The following is a 15,626-nucleotide window of genomic DNA, read 5'->3' as shown; positions in this document are numbered from 1 at the left end:
GGTCCTGATGATTGCAGAAATTCAGTTTTCCTTACAGTTTGATAGTGTTTGCATTGTATTCTTTGTGAGTGTGTGACAGGGGTGGTTTGCTTGTGTGTGTATCTGTGCATTACGTGCCTGCAGTGTTTGTGGAGGCTAGAAGAGGATCTAGGATCCCCTAGGACTAAAGTTACAGACAGTGTGAGCCACTAGTTGGAACTGAAATTGGGAATGAAACACTGGTACTCTGGAAGAGCTCTCAGCCTCTGAGTTCTCTCTTCAGTCCCTCAGTTCTGTTCTTCAGTCCAGAATCACTGGAACTTGCTCCATCCAACCATTAAACACCACAGTAAAGAAGACCAGGCTCGACGTCCACACCCACCTCTACTCTCCAAAGAAGGGAAAATGTTGACTTTTCATGTTAGCATAATACAGTTAAAGGGCTTTTAAATATTAGCCTAGGGGGATAGCTCAGCAGTTAAAGCCTCTGCCACAAAAGCCTGGGGGCTTAGGCTTGGGTCACCAGCTCCCATGTAACAGCTGAGATTTGTTAGGGCAGTGAGGACAGAGACTGGTGGCTCCCCAGAGCTCACTGAGTAGCCCCCTGGTGTGACTCAGGTTCAGGATAAGGTGAGGAAAGATGGAGACACAAGATGCTGTCGTGTCCACACACTCACATGCACACTCACATCCACGCACAACAACAAAGAAAGCATGTTTGCTGTTCCGAGCCTTAGTCTTGTTCCTGTCCCTGCATTCCCCTGCTAGTTTCCTTTGTCCCACAGATCCATAGGCGTTGAGGTTGTACCTTGTGGCCTTTCTAACAGGCAGGGTGGGCACGTGGGGCTGACCTCTCGATCCCCGCATACTGCTGCTGCTTTTACCCACATTCTTGGCATTTGCTCATATTCTGTTTAACACCATTCACAATCTTGATAATGTCTCTATATAACTCTGTCCTGTGGCTAAGTCTCCACTCCCTGGTGTGATTTCAATTAACAGTCTTAGAAGGCAGGAAGTATACCTCTATGATTATACCTCTATAAAGATTCGCCCAATTAAAAAAATAATCAGAGAAAAAGAATAAAATAGGAGGTCTGTCCTTAAATGTAACTATCTGGGTTGTTTGTTTATTTCATAAACATTTCTTTGAGTGTTTGCTGAACTGGGGATGCACAGTCAGGGCAAATACCCTGGGCTCACATTCACGTTCAGACTACTAAATGAATTGGACACTCCAAGTCAGAGGAATAGGTGAGTTCAAAGGAGACGATCCATCAACTGTGGTGCTTGGGGCAGAGGAGATGGCTCAGCAGGCAAAGCAGTTGCCAAGCAATGTGAGGACCAGAGTTTGGATCCTGAATCCACATAAGTTCTGGATAGTTATATCAGCCCACCGGTAATCTCAGTGCTCAGGTGACCAAAACAGATCCTGGAGCTATCTGTACCAGCAAGCTCTAGGTTCCATTAGAGACATGCCACAGTGGACATGATAGAAAGCGATCAGGAAACATAACTGACATCCGTCTCAGCCCACACACGACAACACCGTGCACATAGACACATGCAAAAACAAAATATGTTGCCGTGTGTATATGTGTGGTCTGTGTCTATAAAGAAGTGTGGGTCTTTGTACCGGAGGCCTCACACAGAGGGGGAAGGAGAGAGGACTCAGGCAGGGAGAGGGAACCGCTTCCTCTGCCTCTGCTGCTGGCACTGCCTCACCTCCTCCGTTTGTGGTGCCCCTGCTGCTGGGCATCATGCAGGACTGAACCAGCAGGAGACTGACTAACCATCAGGGGTGCAGGGGGAGCTTTTAGTGGTGATTTTGGGAGAGCAGACCTCTTCCCCAAGTGGTGGTGTTACAGCTCTTATGACAGAAGCTCTCAGACAATGGAGTAATTCCTGCACACCTTTAATCCTTTTAGATAGGATTCTTATATATGGTTTTGGGATGGCTTGGCCTGAGAGCTTGGGAATATCTCATCTACATATTTGGGGACGTGGTCCTGCTTCTATGCGACTGGCCTGTCTTGACCTTATGTGACCCATGGTCATATCCTTATTTGTGGAGGAGGGACTTAGGGCGTTACCCTAAGTGACTGATCTGGCTGTGGGGGCTGTAGCTATGTGAGAAGGACCTGATCTCCTGGGAGATTAGAAAGCTCCTACTGTCTCTTAGGGTCTCTGAGGCTTCCACCTGTCTGGACCCAGAATCGGGATACCTTTCACAGACCACAGAGAAGGCATGGAGCTTTGAGGAGTCTAGAAGATGCCATTTGAAATCAGTGGATACCTAGAAAGTACAAAAGGATTATTCAGATTTAACAGGAGTAGACAAGATTGAGAGGGTTAGATTAGGGTGTCAAATTGTAAGGAGACCAACCCTTTAGCTAGCCAGAGGTAAAGGAGGTTCATTAAAGCTTGGGTCGTGGAGGTCATGAAGGACTATGGAAGTGACAGAGACCAGAGATGGCCTTATATCAACTATTTTAGCATTCTCTTAAGAGCAAAAGGCTCTTCTAAAACAAGGGAGCAAGATGTGGCACACTGTAGTTAGGAATCCTGTGCCTCTGCTGGGTGGGGACAGGCTGACGGTTCTTTAGGTTCTGTAAGCAAGACTGACTCCTAGTCTGCTGGGTATGAAGGGAAGAGATGGTGGTGATCTGAGCAAGCAGGGTTAGGATTCAAGAGAAGCTGGCAAACTCCTGACAGTTACTGGATTGTGGAAATGGTCATAGTAAGAGAGACACACAGTCAAGGTCACAATTCTGTCACCATCTTCCCCACCCCCGCCACTCCTCCATCACCAATTTTAGGCATTGACTTTGAGCTATAATATTTATGGTCATTATATAAAGGCACTTGGGCCCAAAAGAATATTTACATTAAATTTTAATAATTTTCTACAACCTATATAGGAAGACGTTTACATTACAGAAGACAGTTTATATGTTAAAGATGCTCTTAGACAGTATTGAGGTACATAGACTAATTTACAATAATGAAAAGGTCATTGTTTAATTCCCAAGGGACTGTATCACCCTATTTTTTGTATAACTTATATGATTAAAATCAATTGATAATAACTTACTAATTAATTAGTGAGTGGTAGAAATGGCCACTGTTACTGGCTCCTCCCCCTTCCCCATTCAGGATAGTTCTTGTTACTCTGTTTACTGTATGTCCTATGACTTCATGTACTTGAGAATTTCTCAGAGGTATAAATAAAACTGGACTGATGCTTTTGGTTTTAGCCTTGGCTCAACTCAAATCAGCCTTGATTCTTGGAGGGTTGGTGGTCTTGTGTCTGTAAAACAAAGTCAGAAATCCATCCTTCGGTTCTATGTACTTAGAATGCACACCAGGAATGCTGATCTTTCCTAGCATCGATCTTGCCATTGTTTTTGTTATTATTTTTTAATCAGACTCTTGTTTACATTTTAAATTGCTTTTCTGTAGGTTTTATTGTTTTATTTTCTCCAAGCACTGGGGATTGAACCCATGGGTGGTAAGAGAATGTAGGTGATTATTAAAGAAGAGGGAGAAGAGTCACAAACCAGTGAATAAGAGCGCTGCATTTGAAACAGCCCTATCTTTGACTGCTTATTAGTTACTAAGTCCATCAGGGGTGGGCGTTGGGGTATCAGAACCACATGCCAAACCCAGTCTCTGTCTAGGAGATCGGGAAGTAGCTCTTAGCTACTTTTCCAGCCTGGCACTTCACACCTGCCTGCCACCATGTCCCCTCCCAGGATAGTAAGGAGCTAGTCCCTGAGGTTGTTAGCAAGCCCCAAGTTAAATGCTTTTTCCTCTAGAAGAGTCACCACAGCAATAAAGTGACTAAGATACTGTTTGACTAAAAATGTGGGTAGGGACACAAAACACAGGTGTCCTCACAAAGGATGGGACCCAATCCCACCTCTCAGCTCTACCATCATACTCTAGGACCTCCACTTCCACATCCACCAGGGACTGACTGCCTACAACTTAAGGATTAGCACTTCCTCCCTCCTTAGCTGGTGTGAGTCCTCCTTGAGTGTATGATCAAGATCATTTTTGAAAATACCAGGCAGCTCATTTATTGATCACCAATTGCATTCCTCTTAGAGTTCTAGGGCTGTTTGTTACTCCTGGAAAAGACATTTAAAGCAATTTCAGACACAAACTAGAACAATATTAGGCCATTTTTTCAGTGTATACAGTGGGATCTTCCATTTCATATCTTAATAGAATTTAGTGTGCCATTCCATTGCATATTTTAAAAATACCAGAAATAGGTTGTCTTTTCCCATTTGGATATGTTCAGTATGAAAGACATAAAGCCTATAGTCACTTGACCTGACTTGTTTTCTTTTGCTTACTGTAATTGCTGTGTCTTGTGAAAGTCATCCCATCCTGGAGTCTTAGCTTCTGAGAGGGGTTCTTAAGACGATTATAATCACTCCAAGCTCTATCAGAAGATGCATTCTTCCCTCAGCAATATTCAAATGAGTTTGTTTTTACCTGCATCTGATTTACCCGTTCAGTTATAAAGATGGATATTTTTTTAAAACCTCCTGTTGTATTCCACACATTTTATATTTGAGGTGTGGTCACCTGTGCAACCGGATTGTTGTTTTGTTCTTGAAGTCACCTCTACAATCTGTCACTCGCCAGAGGTTCTGCCTGTCTGGAGGAGATAAAGCAAATGCTCTGCATTCTCTCGGAATTCTTCAGCCACCTTTGCTCTGGCTCTTACACAAGAGATGCTGGAATTTCAGCCCCTAGTTTCTCTCTGGTGTGCAACAGTGCAGGTTGCCTTGCAGCTTGGAATTCTCCTTTCATATTTGGTCAGTCAGTGATGGCTGCCTTGATTTGCCTAGGATCCTAGGAATCCTAGATTCTAGTCTTCTAAGAAGTGAGGCACTGGGTCTAAGTTATGCTTAGTAGGAACTTATGAGTTTGGGAAAAGCAGTAGGAGAGGAGAACAGGACACCTTTCAAGGAGTCCTCCTTTTCAGTCAGTGAATGTCGCCTCGGAAGTCTCAAAGTCCACTAGAAAGAGCACTGGGGGATTTTGTTTGTTTTGAACCTTGCAAACAGCCATACATTTTTACCACTTACGGTCCTCAGTCCTACACAAATTTCCAGTTTACCTGTATCTGTCAGCGATTCTGATTGCTAGATCCACGGTATTGTAATAAGTTCAATAGTGATTTCTAAATAAGGTTCATAGCAAGACAGGTCTTCATGTCCAATACAGCCCGGTAGGTCCAGTATGGTGACTCACACCTCCTATGAAACAATTCTTGGATGTTTTCAGTTATATTTATTTACATGAATGTCTGTGGGTGTTCTTGTGCCACCTTGACCCTGTGGAGGTCAGAGGACGACTTGCAGGAGTCGTTCTGTCTATTCTCATCTTCCATTGAATACTGAGGACTGAACAAGTCTTCAGATGTAGCTTCAATTACCTTTACCGGCTGAGCCATCTCACAGCCCCAAGGAGAAAATTTCGTGAGGTGACTCCGTTCTCAGCGATGACCATTGCTTTTGAACAGGCCAGGAGAAAAACCTACTGGTCATTGTTAGACTGAAAGCAACCCTGAGAGGGATGGCGAGGATAAGAACAGAGATAAAATTTGGCCACAGCTACGTGTCACACAGGAGCAACAAGGGTGGGGGGCAGGGCACTCAGGGTGTCCCAGGCGCCTAGGAGGAGCACGAGCCGGCGGGCGTGGGCTGGGGGGCGTGGCCGGCGAGGAGGGGCGGGGACCACGAGGAAGGGGCGTGGAGATGGGGCGTGGCCGGCGAGAGAGGCGTGGCCTGCGGGCAGGCGGGCGGCTCTGGCGGTTGAAGGTGGGTGGAGCTGCCCTTGGAGGCGGCACCCGCCTGGCCCCGAGGCCCGCCGCGCCCTATCGCGCCAGAGCGGAGTGGCCCCGTGGAGCCCGCGCGCTCTCGCCTGCTGGGGGAGGGCGGACAGGGCGCGGGGGACCAGACAGGCCTCGGCGGGCGCTGTTTCTCTTTCGCTTTCCCGGGCTCGGAGGCGGCCGCGCCGGCGGGCTGAGGAGCGACGGCGGCCGCTGGGTAGGTACCGCGCGGGGGCGACCCGGCCGCGCGCCAAGTTTGCGCCGCCGGCAGCGGCGCCCCAGACACCTGCCGCGCCGGGCGCTGAAGCCGGAGCCGCTCGGGGGCGGGGCGGGCGCGCGGGGCTTCGGGGCTGCGCTCGGGGTGGTTCGGCCGGCCCGCGGAGGAGACTAGTCGGGTCCCGCGGTCCCCGCGTGAGTGGCCCCGGCTCCGGAGCCGGGCACCTGCCGGGCGGTGAAGGGCTCGAACCTCCGGGACCCGCGCCGCCTGACGCGGAAAAGTTGCCTCCGGCCGGCCGCGCAACTCGGCAAGCGCTCGCTTCCTTTCCGCGTCGGGGTGACAGGGCTCTGGGCTTGGGATCGGAACTGCGTTTCCCAGTGGTCTGCCTCGAGCGCTCCAGTAAGTCCTGGGAGTAGGAAGCGTGAGAGAGGAGCCAAGACCCAGGCGGGGATATTAATATTTTGCTGAAGGTCATGAAGGGCTAAGGCCAGAACCCCGACGTTGCAATGAATTAAATTACACTTTCTGTCATATCCTTAACACTATTTCCCCAGAGGGTAGGCGCTCAGAGCCTATATCCTGAACGTTCACAGTGGGTGTGTGCTGATGGAATGATGCCTTCTAGACTTTTCCAGATAGCTTGTACGCGCCTGAGAGCTAACAGCCAAGATAGTGGAAAAGTTTCCGCCCAATAAGTGCTTAGTGTAGGATGAACTTACTGAAATCGGCATCATTGTTTTCTTCGAGCAGCTTTCTTGTAGGGAATTTGCAAAACTTTTAAAATAATCTAACAAGTTAAGCAATTTGTAAAAGTTGTAAGAAAAATTAATGACATTTCTTTAGTTTTCACTGTGCACTATCTCATTTAATCCTCACCTTTCTAGGTAGCTAGAGCTCTTATTTTTAATCTTACAAATAAAGCAACGAATAAACAGCTACTTGAGACTTTCTGACTGTGGCTGGTATCTGTTAAAACTTTCTGTCTAGTAGAGGAGAAAAAGAATGAATGTTGGTAGAGTGCTTGCCTAGCATGCACCGTGACTGAGTTTGATCCCTGTCATGGGGCAAATTAGAAGTGGTGGGTCACAGCTGTATTGCCAGCACGCTAAAAGGAGGAGGCAGGAGGATCAAAAATTGAAGGTGATCATCTAAATCAGGAGTTCTGTGCCAGCCTGGGCTATAGGAAACCCAGCCTCAGAAAGCAGAATAAATGAATGTTAAAGAGAGAATGAATGTTAGGATGGAAGAAAGATGTGGTTGGGGAGAGGTAAGCACTAACAAATAGGATTGCAGTGAGGACAGCATTGGAGAGGGGGTCTCGGGGACAAGCAAGGTACAGTTGTCAAGAGGAAAGGCATGTTATATGGCGGATAGGAGCCTGCAGAGTCCACGGTGGGAGAGGGCTGAGCTACCCGAAGTGGTGAAGGAAAGGTTAGAGTCAGTTTAGAATTGAAACCAGTTAGGAACGTGGTTTACATCTCTTGGGACAGGCTAAAAACCCTACATACCCTTTCTGTTTGCAAAGAGGAAGAGCTGGCTTTTCTTTTTGAGAAGAACTGAGTGCAATGGATAGAATGAACCTGATGGCAGAATGGAAGATGCCCTGCCTGGAGAGAAGGCATGCACATCAGGCTGATTCAACCTTTGACTAGATGGAAATGGAGACACTCTGATAGGGGTGGTTAATGACCTCAGTTGTCCTTGTCACTGTGTGGCAGAGACTCCTGGTAGGAAGTCAAGCAGGTAGTAAAAGTCCAATACTGCTGAGGAACGCTAGAAACTGGATTCAGTGGCTTTGGGTGCCGTGAGTTTCGGTGATAATTGAAGCTTCGGAACTGGGTAAATTTGTTACTCTCAATTAAATGATAATAGATTTACAGGTTAGTTGTACAGTAAAGGTTGTGTCTTGGTCACCAAATTTCAGCCCTGAGAATGTACTGTTAATGATTTTAAATAGAGTCTAAAAGCACTGATGCGTCCTCTCTGTGGTTTTGGGAACAGGTATGAAGAAGCGGGACAGCCGGAAGGAGTGATGCTCTCAGTGACCTGGACTCAGGTTGGATGCTCACGCTCAAGCCTCAGGACACCTGCAAGAATATTGCGCTAGCTCCTGGGACCAGCTTTTTATCCCCTTAGTGCCCCTCTTTGCTTGAACTGCTAAAGCCAGCTGAGCACAAATGGCTACCCAAAGGAAACACTTGGTGAAAGATTTCAACCCTTACATCACCTGCTACATCTGTAAAGGATATCTCATCAAGCCCACCACAGTGACAGAATGCCTCCATACCTGTACGTATCTCTGTCATCTGCTTTCTGTGTGAAGCCGAGATTTACCTCTGCGTACGTTCCTTTAAGGCTGTTGGGCTCTGTTTTTGTCTGGATTTTTGAGTTTTAGAAAGTCTCAATTACTTTCAAGTTAATTTTCAGAATTTGTCACTGGGATGTTAATAGCATGACTTCTTTTCAGTTGAATCCTAATACATGTTCACCTTTAAAACCAGATTGTAAAACGTTTTAAAAGTTTTAATTGATTATGAATTTGCAAAAAGTGAAGTATTTCAGGTTTTTAATATTTTCAAAAATAACCCTGAAGGAGTTGGATCATGTGTGTGATTGACCCCTTCAGCAATCACACCATTGTGGGCATGCTCCGAGGAGCTGGTAGGAATGCATTGTCCCGAGGGGCTCCTGTATCCAGCATCTGCCATGGGGGGGGATAGCTTGGTAATTCTGAAGCATGCTCAAGTTTGAGAATGTTGCACCCTCGCCATAGCTGAGGAATTCCTAGGATTTCACTGTCTCCTGCCTTACAGAGAGAAAGAATGTTTTTGTAACCGCTTGCATGAGTATATACACTTTCTGTGCTTTCTGTTACTGTAATTTTATTTTCTTACTCAGTGAAACTTAATCCCAGTAGCCTCAGTTTAATATCTGTCATATGTTCTAAACTAGATGCTGCCTGCACTGAAGTTTTAGCTTTTCAGTAATCTTGAAGCAGTTTGCAGTGGTTATAGGGGAAACAGTATTCGGATTATCCCGATTGTATATGTGTGAAAAGTAAGTTTCACTAACTATCTCACAGCTGCTGAATGGTGGGCCTGAATTCAGATTCAAAGCTGTTCAGTTTCTCATGTAACAGCAATGCCTTCTTTCATAGCTTCCGTTGATCTCCTCTCCCCTGCTGAATGGATAGACTTCATACCTACAAATAAATGAGCCAGATGAAATGACTAGAAAATTAGAATGACAAATGCTGTATTATATATAGTTTAAACACAGAATTTTACTAGGAGCTGTTTGAACATACTGAGAGCTTATAGGTCCAGTAGTCAGGTCTGTTACATGTACTGTGGAAAAGCTGTCTAGTGGTATTGATGGATACTCCTCCGGGATGTTAGCTGCCTCAATTAGCAGTTAGCTATGAGATGTCTTTTATAGTTAATTTGCCCTTGCCTTGTTTTTAACTTGAACAATTAATTATTAACTGTCATTGAAAACAGTTTGATTGCCTACTACCTGTCAGGTACAGTGCTAAATACAAATACAAGTGTTCTCAAATTAATAAAATTCTCTGACCCCTTAGGAGTTTACGTTCTAGGAAGGGAAACTTAAATATATTCAATATTGGTGATGAATAGCATGAAAAGGAACAGATTGTAGGCAGGGACAGGGTTACTTACTTTATATGACTGTCATATCAGCCTCTCTGTGTTGTTTTAACAGGAGTCTTAAGTGATTGAGCTCTGTGGGAATAAAGGAAGAATCTTCTAGACAGAATAGCAATGAAGTTCAGAGACTTTGACCCTGGAATATTCTTGGCAGGATCTAAGAACATTGGATCAGTTAGAAGGCTGTCCTACCCATAGGTCTACATACACACACACATACACACACACACACACACACACACACACACCACACACCACCACCACCACCACCACCAGTAAGACTTAGGCTTCAAAAGTAGTGTGCTTTTGGGATGGAGGTAGTGATGAGTGATTGGACTGTGGATGTTTTGGGAGAAAAGCCATTAAAGAGTTCACGCTGGAGTGAGATGTCAAACATTGTCTCTTAATTCCTATTGTACCTGCACATACCTATGTATGGTCCAAAGTCTTCACTGATCATAATATTTGCACATTTTTATATTTGGATCTCTCCAGCAGAAGTGGCCAATTATGAGAAATAAGACAAAAGCACAATCTCCCAATTTCTCTCCACTACAAGTTTTATGTCCTAAAAGACATTTTGAAATAAAACCTCTTATTTTTAAAAAAAGAAAACCAAAAGATTCTAGATGTGCATTTATCACTAGTTATAAGCAAAAATTATTTTATGTTCTTTTTCCTGAAATTCCATAAAATTCCTGAAATTTCCAAGAAATTTTATTTAGCTGCTTGAAATAGCACTTCCATCATTGATTTTTAACACTGAAGAATACACTGTGTCTTAGTTAGGGTTTTCTTGCTGTTAACTGACACCATGACCAAAGCAAGTCTTATAAGGACAACATCTAGTTTGGGCTGACTTCCAGGTTCAGAGGTTCAGTACATTATCATCAAGGTGGGAGCAGGGCAGCTGAGAGTTTTACATCTTCATCTGAAGGCTGCTAGTGGAATACTGACTTCCAGGCAGCTAGGATGAGGGTCTTAAAGTCCACACCCACAGTGACACACCTTCTCCACCAGGGCCACACCTCCCAAATAGTGCCACTCCCTGGGCCAAACATACTCAAACCACTACACACTGCTAATATGCTTTATAAAGAAGTATCATTTTCCAATGGAAGATTGGTTGAGATTCTCTTTTTTGCCTTTTTTAATTGAAAATTTCATGCAATATAGTCTGATTATTCTTCCAATTCCTTCTACTCCCTGAACCTACCAACCTAACTTTATGCTCTTTTTCATCTGTTTAAAAAACAGGGCTGAGCATGGTGGTGCACACCTTTGGGAGGCAGAGGCAGGTGGAGCTCTGTTAGTTTGATGCTAGCCTGATCTACAAAGCAAGTCCAGGACAGCCTGTTACAAAGAAAAAACATGTCTCAAAAAAACCCAAATCAAAAAGTAAAATAAACAACAAAAGACCAAGAAATGCACACACTCACAAACACACAGTAACCCACAAAAACACAAAATCAGAAACCAAACACACAAGCAAAAGACCAGTAAGACAAAAAAAAAGTTTTTTTTCCAAACAAAGCAATATTAGACAAAAGGTCTATAAAAATACCATTTAGTTTATTTTGTGTTGGCCATCTGCTGAGCATGGGGCCTATTTTGGGTAATATGCCCAATGAGACTCCAATGGAGGAGACTAATTTTTCCTTTGCCAGTGGTGCCTATTGTAGATTGGTTAGGGGTGGGAGCTTGTGTTCACTTACTCCTCTCAGTGCTGAGACCTCATCTGTCTTGAACCTGTACAGGCCCTGTGTATGCTTCCATGGCCTCTGAGCACACATGTGCATCAGTCCTGTTGTGTCTAAGGACAGTTTCCTTGGAGACCTCCATCATTTCTGGCTCTTGCAGTCTTTCTGCACAGGTCCTGAGCCCTGAGGGAATTGACTGACAAAGGCATCCCATTTAGGATTGGGTGCTCCAAAGTCTCTTACTCTGCACATTTGTCCAGTGGGTCTTTATTAGTTCCCATCTCCTGCAAGAAGCCTTTCTGATGATGGCTAATTGAAGCACTGATCTATTAGTATGGCTGTGCTGTTTGGAGTCTTTTTATTGCTATGCTTCTTTAATAGAGCAGAGGTTTCCCTTTAGGCTCTGCTTCTCTGTATTCAGTGAAATCTTTAAGAATTGTCATAAGCAATAGGGCATTACTGTCAGTTGGTGGAAAGCAGCTGATATCCCTGGCAGTAGCCTGTTGAAATGATAGTTGAAAGTTAAGGAGGTAAGTAACAAACTGTACAGATCATGCTGGTAGAAACCATCCTTTGGCCTGGCCCCTTTACTGAGAGTTGAAGTGATAGAGTTTTTGATAATACAATGATAACTCCAAATGTGAACTTTCTCATCCACAGAGAACCCTGGATGGTAAATGGTGGATTCAGGTATTCAGCTTAGTGCCTGAGATCTGAGGATTTTATAGCACATAGAATGAGGGTTAATAATGCTTGGATATTTGGATTTCTGTGATACCCATATATAGAGAGAGCCTTTAGGGGAAACAGTCCTATTTGCAAAGACATAAATAAAGCCATAGAGCAGCATTACTAGACTTTCATGGGCTGTTTTGATGTGTGGTCATATTTGGGGTCTGTGTCTTCTGCCAGGGTTTTTTACATTTAATAATGTAGGACAATACTGTTTTACAATGGTTTGGAATGGGGGTAAAATTGAGAAAAGCAGCCAAGTGGGAAAGGCAGGAACTGAGAAAGATTAGTGACATTGTGGTACCTTCTGGTTTTAGATGTTGATTTAACCTTATATGAAGAGTTGATATGAAGTTATACCTGACAAAGGCTGCTGTGGGATGATTTGTGAGTAAAGAATGAGTAAGCACTTGTTCTTGCTGTGGGAACTTAGACTTATGTTCCATTGGTCAGTCAAGTGGAAAAAAATTAGTGAAGTTGTGCTAGTTAGCAAAACCAGACATAGAATCTGCACCATCTAGTCAAGGTGGTAAAGAATGAGAGAGTAAAAACTGATAAATGCAGTGAGGAAAACAGACCTGATAGAATCACGTGTGGGTTCTCTGTGCGCTCAGGATGTGAGAGCAGAGTGGAATTAGAGAACTGAGAGTCCTGGAGCCTTAGGCCAGATAACCTTGGGCTGGCTGCACCATGGACGTGGACAGTTACCTCTGCCATCTCCCAGATTACTGTGTATGTATATTTACCTCCCCTTCTTCATCCTCACTTTTTAAAATATTTTCAGTTGCAATAGAATTCCATCATTTCCCCCTTTCCTCCTTACAGCCCATGCCAGGTACCCTCTCTCTGAACCCTTTCATTTTCCCTATTCTCAACTCTTTTCTTTGACTATTGTTACATACATATGCACACACACACACACACACACACACACACACACACAGAGAGAGAGAGAGAGAGAGAGAGAGAGAGAGAGATAAATAAATATAACCTGCTGAACCTGCTTTTGTTATTTGTGTGTATGTAGTTTCAGGGATGACCACGTAGCCTTGGACAACCAATAAGGAGGACTGTCTCTGGGGAGGCTAGTTCTTCTAGCACTTATTACTTGCTGTAGTTCTTTGTAGTGGTGGGCACCCATTGAAACAGCCCTGCTTCCACTTTGATATGCCCATTGGTACTGTCATTTCTAGGAGAGACTGTTTCACACTAGGCTTCTTGGTGTTCTGGCTCTTCACAGTCTTTCCAGCCTGCTTCCCCAGTGTTCCCCAAGCCACATCTGTAGGAGTTGGGATAGCTATATATCCCATAATCCACTGCTGTGTGCATTGTGTCCATTTGTAGCTTTCTGTGGTCATTTCCATTTGCTGTAAAGACAGGCTTCTTGTGAGCTGACAGCTACAGTTATCTTTGGGTCTAAGAGTAAGATTTAGAAGGTAGTAAGGGATTATGCTGGTCTAGTAAAATGGCCATAGTTGATTCTTTTTCAGTGACCATGAGCTCACTATGGCCAGGAAGCCGGGTAGGTATTCAGTACCAGGCACCCCACCTCACCATTGTGTGGGCCTTTGGTACAGTGAGGCAGCTGTTGGTTGGTTCTCTTTACTCTCAACAAAACTGTGACAAAGACTGTTAAATTCCACACCCGACCCCCCCTCCCCACCCCACTACTGTCTCATTGAGACCTTCCTTCTCACCAGACCCATTGTAGCAAATTCTTAACCATTATGGGGTGGCTGTAGTGAAAGATATAATGTTTGTCACTGTCTCTCTCACACATACACACACACACACACACACAAAGTCTCAAAGGTGCTGCTGACTCCAGGATAAGCTAAAGCTGCTTACCTGTGGCTTGTTTGCCTTGCTCCTCCTACCTCACACACATGGGGACACACTTGGTTCAGTACTTACTCTCCTTGCCGTGAACTTGTGCTCTGTTCTCTGTCAGCAGTCATTGATCCTTTAATAGTCATTCCCTCTAGGTTCTGTCTAATACTCTAATACATGCTCCTCTCCTACACTGATGTAGGTGAGGCATCACCTTAATATCGGGTGTGTGAGGAAAGCGTAAACGCACAGCTGACTGATTACCACGTTTTTCCTTTCAGTAGTTCACATGCAGTGCTAGTTAACTTGAAAGACATGCGCACTGTTAGTTAGGCATTTTTAATTAGGTTTTTAAAAACTATCTCCTAGAACCGCCATCTGTGAGTATTTAAGAAAATGATGGACTCTAGAGTAGGGATTAGTTTTTGATGGCAGAGATCAGAGGCTGTCCTTTGTCTCATAGGAGGTCCTCAAGAGTGTCTGGGAGTTGTCTAGGGTGTGACATACACCTATGATTGCATATGTTGTCGACTTAAGGGGCTTATCACTTAAATTAAGGACACAGGAGCTTCCTTGCAGAAGCTCAGATGTAATAAATGAAAGGCTGTGCATTGATTAGCATAGCCCTTTTTAGATTGAGATTCCTGTAAGAATCTTCTAGTTCTTCCTTCAGGAAAAAAAAAAAAAAAAAAAAAAAACTATTCATAGTCATGGGATTTTGTGGTATGAGACTTTCTTTCTACTCTTTGAGAAATTATGATAGTAATCCCTTGGAACAAGACACATACAAAGAAGACAGGTTAGCTAATAGGTATAGTTGATGTTATGATGAAGAACTTGGTGATTTTGTCCTACAAATTAAGAATTGAGGAGTTTACTCAGTGTGTCTGCCACCAAGCCTAAGTTGGATATCCCTCTCTCTCTCTCTCTCTCTCTCTCTCCCTCTCCCTCTCTCTCTCTCTCTCTCTCCCTCTCTCTCTCTCTCTCTCTCTCTCTCTCTCTCTCTCTCTCTCTCACACACACACACACACACACACACACACGGGGTGGGGGAGGGAAGGGAAGAGAGAGGGAGGGAGAATATGTTGTAGAATGTAAGTGTGGCTTTTAATCATGATGGCAAATTTTAATTGCTAATTTATTTTTTGTTTTAAAGAGTTATTTTTTATTATACATACGTGTTTGTGGATTTGTGCACTCGAGTGTAGGTACCCACAGGGGTGTCGGAACCCATGGAGTTGGAGTTACAGATGGTTGTGAGCTGCCCAGTGTGGGAAGCAGAACCAGAAGGTCCTCTGTAACTGTAAGAGCAGCACACACTGTAAGTGCTGAGCCAGCTCCTATTTATTGTTTTTTGAACAAATATAACCATATGATTACTTAGTTAAGGAGTAGGGGCTGATATTTAATGCTAAAATCTTATGCCCCATACTCTTGCTATTCAAAGTGCAGTCTCCAGGCTAGCTGCATCCATGAGCAACAGTGTCACCTGGGAACTCATTAGCAGTGCAGATTCTTGGGCTTCACTGTAAACCTGCAGGATCAGAACCTCTGGGGATAAGGGTAGAAATCCGTATTAACAAGCCCTCTAGGTGATTTTGTGTTCTACTAGAGTCTGACAAGCACCACTAGACCAGACCTTTGTCATC

General features: G+C 44.4%; 1 protein-coding gene across 5 annotated transcripts in view; it reads left to right on the top strand.

Moving 5' to 3' along the window:
• The window catches only part of PCGF5 (polycomb group ring finger 5), a 107,992-nt gene that overhangs the window by 58,636 nt on the left and 33,730 nt on the right, over nt 1-15,626 (top strand). For 4 of the 5 annotated variants that reach the window (XM_080911965.1, XM_080911966.1, XM_080911963.1 and 1 more), the window contains exons 1-2: nt 5,935-6,047; nt 8,049-8,336. In XM_080911965.1, the coding sequence (XP_080768091.1) occupies nt 8,225-8,336 (112 nt within the window). In that variant the 5' untranslated portion in view covers nt 5,935-6,047; nt 8,049-8,224. Of the gene's footprint in view, nt 1-5,934; nt 6,048-8,048; nt 8,337-15,626 lie in introns of those variants that run through there. The other variant, XM_080911964.1, reaches the window with a different exon arrangement.

This window comes from Micromys minutus (genome assembly GCF_963924665.1).
Source record: "Micromys minutus genome assembly, chromosome: 2".
Classification (NCBI taxonomy): domain Eukaryota; kingdom Metazoa; phylum Chordata; class Mammalia; order Rodentia; family Muridae; genus Micromys; species Micromys minutus.
Note: the sequence above shows the minus strand (reverse complement) of the source record. Positions and strands in the feature narration are given on the sequence as shown.